Below are 9584 nucleotides of genomic sequence, written 5' to 3' on the forward strand. Positions count from 1 at the left end.
ACTAGTCTCAAGCTCCTAGGCCGAGATGATCTGCCCACCTTGGCCTCTCAAGGTGCTAGGATTATAGGTGTGAGATACCATGCCTGGCCATGCTGCTGATTTTCTATCTGACTTTTTCCATTACAGGGAGCTGCTCTGCTTCTATGCGGGCGTGTGTATGTGTGTCTGATGCTAGGGTGACTTGAGTGATGTGTGTCTGTGCACCTGTGTGTTGGCAGCCCGCATCTCTTGGAGTGTTATGACTTTGGCTTTGTACCTCGTGTGATGCCAACATGTCTCAGGTGTGTGTTTGCGTCTGTGGATGTGTCTGCAGATGACAGGTTTGTCTCAAGTGGGAGCCCATGTATGTGTGACGACGGGGAGATGTCATTGTGTGTCTTGACGCATGCATGTGAGAGAGAGGTAGCTTCACAAGCGTGTGCGTGCATTCATGCTGTCTCCCGTCTGTGCCAAGATGTGTCACTCTCAACACCTCTGTTCATTCTGCCACCTCCAGCTCTCCGTCTCCAAAGCCTTGGAGTTGGGCACCTAGAAGAGGAGGGTGGCGGCAGTGAGAAGGCTCTGAGTCAGGGCCTGAGCCCTCCTTGAGAAGGTAAACGCAAACCCCTCCCCCATCACCAAGCCTAGATCACAGTGCTAGGTCACTCCCAGCTGAGGGAGCAATGGTGTCCCCCTGACTGAGGCCCCACCCTCACCCCAAGCTGAAAGGGACAGACAGGAGGGTGAGGGGCCAGGAGTGCCTGGGCGTGGAGGCAGGGGGTTACACACATGTGCAAGCATGTCTGCATGTGATCTCCAGATCAAAGAGCAGCCCTGAGGTGACCCGGCGGCGGTGCAGAGGGAGCTGTCTGATTCTGAGCACCCAGCTGCCAAGCAGTGGAGTCAGGGAAGCTGCTGCTGGGAGCCTCCCCAAAGACCTGCCCAGAGTGGGGACAGCCATGGTTTTAGGAACACCTGCCACCAGGGGCCAGGTCCAGCCCAGCACCTTAGCAGTGGTTTCCTGGGGGCCCCATCTCCCTCAGAGCTCAGAAGTGCCTCCCCACTGGACACCTTCCCCAACTCTCAGACCCTCCCCACAAGAGCTGCCAACAGCCTCCAGTTCAAAGAGCTCAGTGGTTATTTTCGTCTTTTTTATTAACATTATATATAAAGATGAGTCCAGTAAGAAAGCAGAAATGAGAAGGCTGGGAGAGGGTGGGAGCTGGCTTTGCTTCTCCCTCCCCCCGCCCGGTGGGACTCTTGGAGACCTACCATGTCTCTCTTGGCCCCTGCACCTCCCACAAAACCCAAATCCAGCCGGAGCCCACATCTCTCAGCTTGAAACACACAGGGAGATCCGTCCAGGAGGAACATGGCCACATAAATAGGAAACCGCAGCAGGGAGGAGGCTGCTTCTCTCTGTTGCTCTTAAAAAAAATACTTACTATATATTTATATATATAGCTACAGTCTTCTACCTCTCCTTTTTTTTTCGATGTTTTACTGCATCAGGGGTGGAGGAAAGTTAGCTTTGATGGGATGTCTGGGTCAGGAAGGGGCAGTGCCACCAGCCCTCCAGGCAGTTACCCCTTACTCCTAAAGGCACAAGTTGTAACTCTCCCCTCCTCTCCCATGCACCTCACCCGACATTCTCCAGCTCAGAGAAATCTGTTTCCTAGGCCACCGGAAAGGAGGTGTTTGGGGGTTTGTCTTGCCTGGTATGTCTCTTTGGAGATTTGGGGTTTGGCACCAAAACTGCCAACTTACTGGAGGAGTAGAGGAGGTGAGGTGGGGGCAGGGACAGAACAGAGGCACCTTTGCAAGGGGAGACTTGGCCCTATCTGTGAACAATGCCCTTTGTTTTCCTATTTTTCAACAGCTTTTAAAACCAAAGTTGTGCAAAGTCCTGGACGTGGAAGAAATAAGTCCTCAGGAAAAACGTCTGAGACCCACCCCTCCTCTCAGAACGGAGGAGGGGGAGAGAGATGGCTCCTTTAGTTCTTTCCTCTAAAGCCACAAATATTAAAAGATTCCCTCACTTAGGGGGTTTTCTTTGGTTTCACCCTCAAATCTTAAATGAGGGCTAGAAGTGCAGGGCGGGGACCAGTTCAGATCCCCACCCGGAGTCCTCGTCATGATGTCCACTGTCTTTTCGGCAGAGGGGCCACTCAAGCAGGGGGAGACCACCAGTGGCTCAGGAGGAACTAGGCCTGGCAAGTAATAAGATCCACAGTGCCAGGTGCCCCAGCACAGGCGGGACCCGCCTCCACACTCTCCCCCATCCCACGGTCTTCAGTCTGGGAACAGGCACTAAGTTTAAGAAGCTGGAAACCATTTAAAGCCAATCCAGGCTCCTGGAGCAGGTAGGGGAACGGCTGTCCCCACTGGGGTGGAATGCCCCCACATCTGGAGGGGCACCCCAGTGTCTAGGCAGAGGGAGGAAGGTTCAGGGGGCATCCTTGGTCCATGCAAATGTCATCTGGAAGCGCTTGGATCCCTGGAGGAAGGGGCAAGGGAGGGGGAAAGGGAGTTCCTTTTCCCTGTGCTCCTCGATGATTCCTGAGTGGCTAGGACGGAGGCGCCTTCTGCCTGGTCCTGGGGTCCTTTGTCAGGGGTGCAGGTCAGGTGGGTGCTCAGTACACAGCCCCAGGGTTGGGCGGGGGCCCAGGGGAGGCATGGTGCAGGGTGGCGGGCTGAGGCGGCTGCTGCTGTAAGTGGGGTCCACTCAGGTTCTGTGCGTGGTACCAGGAGTTGGTGGGGTCGTCCAGGTAGCTGGGGGAGGCACTGTATGGGAGCGGCGGGGGCAGTTGACTGCGGGCAGGGGCCGGAGTCGAGTGGGAGGAGGTGTCCCAGAGGGCGGGTGACGGTGGTGAGTTGCAGGCCATGGAATCGCTGTTATTGGGACTGTGCTCCAGCGGCACCTCCCCGTTCTTGTAGAGTTTCTTGAACTTGGAACGGCGGTTCTGGAACCAGATTTTCACCTGGGCCAGAGAAGAAAGGGGTAGCTAGTTAGCCTCTCAGAATGCTAAAACAAAACACCCTAGGAAGAACCCAGCCAAGAAAAAGCAAGGCCAGAACCCAATTTCACGTAAGAATCAGGCAAAAAACAGGCCTCCTGACTGCCAGGACACCAATCGTTTCTTCCATCTGGGGTAGAATTGTGACTAGAACATTCAGCTGCCTGGGTCCAAATTCTGCTCTGTCACTTATTAAGCGTGACCTTGGGCAAGTTATTTAACCTCTCTGGTTCTTGCCTTCCTCTTGTCTGCAAAATGGGGATGAGAACAGCACTATTACCTGCCTCACAGGGTCACTCTGAGGCTCAAATAAGGTACGATGTATAAAAAACTTAGAGCAGCCTGGTATATAGTAAGCACTCAATAAAAAGCGGTTGAGGTGGGAGATGGGCGGTTTGTAGCATTTCATTCACATTAGACACCCATAAGCAGAGGTGCACAGATACACAGAGACAAACACACCCACATACACATCTCCATACCCAGCCACGCTCCCACTCACAGCCTCACACACAGACGCCAGACGATAAAAATACACGCAGACACAGATACACCCAGATAAGCACCCCACAACATGAGCACCCACATTCACACACTCAGGCGTGGAGAGGTCCTCCTGGGCTCAGGTTAGATAATGGGGGTGACCTGGGGACTCAGGAGCAGGTGAGCCATGATTCCGCAAATTTCCCCTAGGGTATCTCCCCCTCCCCCTGCCACTCCCCACTCCATGACTGGTACAAACAATGAATCAGCTCCTCACCAGGTGACCCAGATTCCCGGGCGGATGGGGCCCCACGCAGCCACAGCCACAGCCACAACCTAGGCCCGCCTGTCAACACCTGGAGGGAGCCAGGCATCCACTGCTCCTCCCCTGAGCAGTGACAGGCCGCTGGGGGCTTGAGGGACTGGACAAGGTGGGGGTAGGACACTCACTTTTGAGTCCCGGTCTCCTTCAGACAGGGAATTTGGCCTCTCTGAGTATTCGGGTGCTGAGCAGGAATGTGGTATTTTCATGCAAGCACACATTTCTGAACATGCATTCAGAACGCACATGCATTCAGGGCGCACAGTCACACACACGTGCCCCCATCGTTATGCACAATGACCCTGGCAGGATCACACTCCCTATGTGAGCATCCTCCGGTGCATGCAGACCCACACAGCACGTGTGCAAACACACACTCGCCTATACACGCACACAGTCAGTTTACACACATGCCTAGCCTGGAGGGAAAACACCATGTGGACTCCTACTAAGTGAGCAGCGCTGCTGGGGGACTTGGGAGTTGGGGGTTCTGGAGTAGGGGAAGGCGAACACCTCTTTCTGGGACAGACATACACAGTTGCACCGGTTCACAACTATTCTCACTTGTACACGTGCTAACGCAGAACATTCCGACCGAAATTGAACCTCGCAGGCCCCCATCCCCCAGGCAAGCGTTCCAGGACCCCGCAGGACCCTTAAATGGACAGCCAGGCTCGGCAGCGCCCGGGAAACTACGGGATCCCGGGCGCCCCCACGGCCCTGGGCAGCCAAATACCAACCTGTGTCTGCGTGAGGCCCAGCTGCGCGGCCAGCTCGGCGCGCTCGGGCAGCGCCAGGTACTGGGCCTTCTGGAAGCGGCGCTGCAGGGCGGCCAGCTGGTAGCTGGAGTAGATCGTACGCGGCTTTCGGACCTTCTTGGGCTTCCCATTCACCATGCGCACCTCTGCTTCCGGCTCCTCCTTCACCGACACTGCGGGGAACGCACCGGGCGGGAGAGGGGGCGACTCAGCCTCGGCCTGCGACTCCAGCGACCCTCCAGGGCCCGGCGGGACGCCCCTCCCTTCCGCCCCCCTACTCGCCGCGGGATTCCCGGCCGCCCGCTCTGCCGCCCGCGGCCCTGGAAGGCAGCCGCGGCCACAGAGCCGGACCCAGCCACGGCCCACGACGCGGCGCTCCCAGTTCCGCGCCCGGCCCCCGGAGCACTGTCCCCGGCGCCAGCCGCCGCCTGCGCGAGGACCGCCGCGGCTTCGCTCACGACGCCTTCCCGGCTCGCCTCCCAGCCTCGGGGCTCCTCGCCGCCCGGCTGCTGGCCGCCCCCTTCCCAGCCCTATCTCGTCGTCGCTTGTTTCTCTCGCTCCTTCCCGCCCATCCCCCGCCCTTTAAAAAACTTTTCATTTTTGAATCGCTTTAGGTTTTCAGAAAAGTCGCAAGGATAGTGCAGACTTTCTTTCCCTGTCCCCCTTCCTCTCCCCTTCCTTCTCTCCTTCCTTTCCTGTTTCTTCTGTCCTTTCTCTCACTGTCTTTCCAGACTTCTCTCTTGCTGCCTCACTTTTCCCTTTTTCAGCTTCTCTGCCTCTCAGTTGCTGCTTCCCTCCGCTTTCCCACAACTTCCGTGGGTCCCTCTCATTGCCCCCTCACGTCTCCTAGTCTCCCCATCCCTTATCCAAAGGAGAGCCCCTAGAGTTTCCAGCCCCCGCCGCCTACCCCCAAGCCCTCTGCGACCTGATCGAGAATCGCCTGCTGAAATGCCCACGAAATCACCTCGATTCGGAGATTTCCTGACAACCCACAGCCCTCCCCTTCCTCTCTCAGCTCACCCCGCTCCTCATCCGGGACCGCGGCGCACCGCGCACATCGCGCCCCAAATGCTCGCAGACCCGGGGCTGGAAGGTCGCCTGGTCCCTCTGAGGGTCATCTACGCCAACTTCTCTAACTCCAGGCAGTACTTTTCTTAGAAGTTTTCCTAGATTTTGGCTTCCAGTCCATGCCTTTTCCTCCCTCGGGAACCTTCCAGTGTCTCCCACTGTCCTCGCGACCCCATGGCCCTCACCTGGGTCCTGGGCTGGCAGCGGCTGCTCCCTGTACGCCCCGTATTGCCGGTAGGAGGCTCCGTAGGTATATTCCGACTTGGGCGAGTAAGCACCCGTGCCTGCAAGCCCATTGAGATTGAATTGGTGGTGGTAGGTGTAGGGGTTCACCGTCTGGCCATAGGGTTGGCCCGAGTAGTAATCGTGCTGGGGAGCGCTGTAGTAGCCCAGGTCAGTGACAGACGACTCGGGCAGGGTAGGCGAGTCCTTGGAGCCCGCATGGCAGCTAAGGGAGCTGGAGATGTCGGTGAGGATGCTGCTGAGCTTGCGATCGAAGGAGCCACTCATCCTGGCGGGCACTGCACCTCCCCAAGGCTGGCCTCCGCGGAGGACAGGAGCGGACCGGAGCGCAGGAGAGGCGGAGGAGACGAGGCAGGGGTGTGTGTCCAGAGGGCGAGGGGAGGACCCAGCCGAGTCTGGGGGAGGGGGAGGCCGAAAGGCGCTTACACCATTGCCTGCCGTCAGGCGGTCGCTGAGCGCCTCTCCTCGCGTCCCAAGCCACAGTCAAATGCTGCCAGCTCCGCCCGGCCAGCCGGTTATAGACTCAATAGTGGAGTCGCCGAGGGAGGCTCCTACTCGCTGATTGGCTGCAAGTCTTGCCTTCCAGGCAAAACACGCTCTTGCTCTCTCGCTCCTGTGCTCGCTCTCGCTCTCTCTCTCTCTGCCTCTCCCCCTTTTCCTTCTCTCCTCCCTCCTCTCTCTTCTCTTTCCCCCAGTCTTTGTTTTTACTCAAAACACACACACACACACACACACACACACACACACACACACCCTCCTTGCTACTCTTGTAGCTCTAGCCCAGATAAGTTCTCTCAAGGAGGGGCGTGGAGGTGGAGGGGAAGGGTTGCTCTGCAGAGCCCCCAGGATCTGTCAGCCTGTTTCTCTGGCTGGGGGATGAGAGATGGGCTTAGGTGAGGTGGGGAAGAAGGGGAGTTTGCCTATTGGGTGTTTGTAGGAGGAGATGGTCTAAGGTGAGGTATGGTTGTGTGTGTGCGCACGCGTGTGCACGCACTGTGCAAATGACAGGCACACAAATGTACCCAAAGTGTTGAGGACTCAGGGCCCCTGAAAATGGTTTCTCTTCAAATCAGAAGAAAAGGAAAACACCTTTTAGGTAGAAGAGAATGTTTGAATATATGATATTAATATATTATCTTAATAGCAGTGCAGTCATTGCTATTATATTATTGTATTACATAATTACAAAAATGTAATTTGAAAAATTTTCTTTTTATGGAGGAAGGTGCCCACCAGGCAAAAGTGCCTTGAGCCTATGAAAGACATAATTTAGCCCTAAGAGGATCCTATTGGAGAAGGGGAAGCAGGCCTGTGTGGATTTAGGGGTTGATGGGAAGGTGCAGCCTGTCCGGTGATACCAGAACTATCTCCAAAGCTATGTGTGTGCAGTTTCACAGATGGCCCAGTCTTGCTGAAAGGAGCAAGGGACCTGGGGTCCCCACAACGTTGGGTGGACACAGGCTGTCTCCGTGACTGTGTGCTTCAATAAGTCTGAGGGCAGATTCTGTGTATCATGGGACAGCACTGGGGACTGGGGACACTTTTGGGGATCGGGTGCATGGGACGAGTGTACCTGGGGTGTGTGATGTGAGGATTTCATGTGTTCCACAGTATCCACAGATGTACATGCGTGCAGGAGTGTGTGTGTGTGTGGTGCAGGCAGCGTGAGTGGAGGGCCATCCGCGTGTGAATGTATGGTTTAGGCAGATGTGTGTAGACCTCTCAGTACTGTCCTCATCCCCAGTAGCTGGGAGCTGTACTGCTCCACCGAACTCCTCCCCCGCCAGAAAAGCCCTGAAGAATGGCCCCCCTCCATGGGGACCCCCAGTTTTTAGTCCTGTCTAGCCCACAAGACTGGGCCCCCTAGGTCATGCTAGCTGTTCCCAACGTCTAGCTCATTCCTCCCTCCCACACCCCATTTTGCTCCTCGCCTTTCTCTGGGGGAGATAATCCAAATCTCAGTTCCCAGCCTGCTCCGCTCGCTACCCCCTACCCCGTGTCCACGCGCCCTGCCTTGCCGGGCGAACGCAGTGCTAGCGCGCCACCTCGTGGTTCCTGCGAGCTCTGCAGCTCCCCAGCCCAGCGCCTGGACGAGCCCCAGGGAGGGGTCTCCTCCGAAGACCCTGCCGGGCAGAGCAGTGTACAGGGGGCTGTATGCCCCTTTCCAAAGTCAGACTCGCGCAGCAGGCTTCCGGCGGTCCAAAGGGCGTTGAGAGTTGCAGTTGGCAGAAACAGAGGGCACGGTCCGCGGGCTGAGGGGCAGGAGTGGGTGCCCGCCTGGTCTGGGCCACTCCCGGAGGCCGCCGCGTGGGAAAGGTGGGGGCGGGGGCAGGCCAGGGGAGCGCTATCTGTCTGTCTATCTCCGCGTCCCCCCAGCGCCCAGCGCCCGCCGCTCTGAGCCCGTGGCGGGGCGAGTTGCCACCCGCTCCGTGTGCCCTCTGTTCTGCTGCCAAGAGGGCGCCAAGAAAGCCTGCGGCGTTGGGGGCAGGAAGGGCACTGGGCGGGCCGGCTCCCTCCCAGGATGGGAGCGGGGGTGGCATTGAGGGCCTGCTTTGGAGCTCCCCCCGCCCGGCCCCACAGAGTGTGCCCTCTGTTTTCGCTAACTGCAGCTCCCCTAGAGAACAGACAGCATGGGGCGAGCCCCTCTCAGGGGTTCATCCGTTCATTCATTCATCAGCCGAGATCGAGAAGTGGCCGGCGACTTAGAGCTGAGAGTCTACCTCCCTCCCTCCCCAGGCCCTCACAGAAGCCCTGGCTCCTGAGTAAAGAGAATGAGCCCTAGGCTGAATTCTGGAATCCTGGAATCTTGAAAGGGCAGTGGTGGTGGATTATACTAGGATAATTTCTAAGCTCCACTCTGCTCTGAAATTAGAAGAGCTCTCAAAATGGTTCATAGTTCACAGGAACTGCAACAGTAGGAACTTAAATAAGCAATTAAACAACTGTTTGCTAATGTGAAGTTAGCACATCTTCCCCCTACCCCCATTGCATGACATACTCCAAGATGCCAGAGTGGGCCCATCCACTTCACCACTACCTTCCAGATACCCAGGACCCATTGTTAAACGAATAAATGAGGCTTCCTAATGCTGAAGAGGGGCTGAATCATCTTAGCACTGCTCGGGTGGACCCCTGGCTGAGGCTCAGGCATGCCGGGCAGAGTCAGGACAGTGGCAGGCATGGAGCAGGCACTGGGCTGCAGGGTAGGGGCGGGCCCCAAGGGTCTCGTCAGGCTGGCAGGACTGGAGCCACCAACTGCTGGGCGGGCACCTGTTAGCTTAGGATGGCGAGGTAGCCGGAGGATGCAGTGGGACCAGAGCACCCACCCCACCTTGCGCAGGCCAACAAGACGAGTAGGTGTCAGCCTGGCCGAATCCTGCCTCTAGTGGAGGGGTGACGTGGGGCAGCCTGTGTCAGGGGCCTCTGGGAGTATGATAGGAGGGAGAAAGGACAGTGCTGGCCAATGCCAAGGTCACAGTCCATTGCCTACCTGTCTGTAGCACTGAGAAAAGGTACCCTGTTGAAGCAAGCTATTCCCTGGAACCCAGGCATCATGCCGCCTGGGCACTGGCACAGCAGTGGGGGTCAGAGAGAGTCAGGCCTCAGGGAGGAACTTAGGGAGGGACGAGCCCTGGTGGGCTGACCCCGCTTTCTCCATTGCCTTGGGGAGTGGCGCCATCTAGTGGTGATTGTAAGAAAGAGCCTGCCTAGCTC

At 57.3% G+C, this 9584-nt stretch overlaps 1 protein-coding gene across 1 annotated transcript; it reads right to left on the reverse strand.

The window, feature by feature from the left end:
* Window positions 1-1116: 1116 nt before the first annotated feature.
* DLX3 (distal-less homeobox 3) lies at window positions 1117-6362 on the reverse strand. Its single transcript, XM_011959942.1, has 3 exons — window positions 5813-6362; window positions 4542-4732; window positions 1117-2960 (listed from the first exon to the last, which is right to left on the reverse strand). Exons 1-3 carry the CDS (start codon window positions 6135-6137, stop codon window positions 2613-2615), a joined length of 864 nt encoding a protein of 287 aa, XP_011815332.1. The 5' UTR covers window positions 6138-6362; the 3' UTR covers window positions 1117-2612.
* Between the last annotated feature and the right edge of the window lie 3222 nt (window positions 6363-9584).

The sequence above is a fragment of the Colobus angolensis genome, unplaced genomic scaffold, assembly GCF_000951035.1.
Source record: "Colobus angolensis palliatus isolate OR3802 unplaced genomic scaffold, Cang.pa_1.0 Scaffold50, whole genome shotgun sequence".
NCBI classification, from domain to species: Eukaryota; Metazoa; Chordata; class Mammalia; order Primates; family Cercopithecidae; genus Colobus; species Colobus angolensis.

Coding starts and splice junctions, on each gene's coding strand:
- DLX3 (XM_011959942.1), bottom strand. CDS start 6,137: ATGAGTGGCTCCTTCGATCGCAAGCTCAGCAGCATCCTCACCGACATC. Junction 4,733..5,812: donor GCTGCCAGCCCAGGACCCAG/GTGAGGGCCATG, acceptor CGTTCCCCGCAG/TGTCGGTGAAGGAGGAGCCG. Junction 2,961..4,541: donor TGGGCCTCACGCAGACACAG/GTTGGTATTTGG, acceptor TCTCTGGCCCAG/GTGAAAATCTGGTTCCAGAA.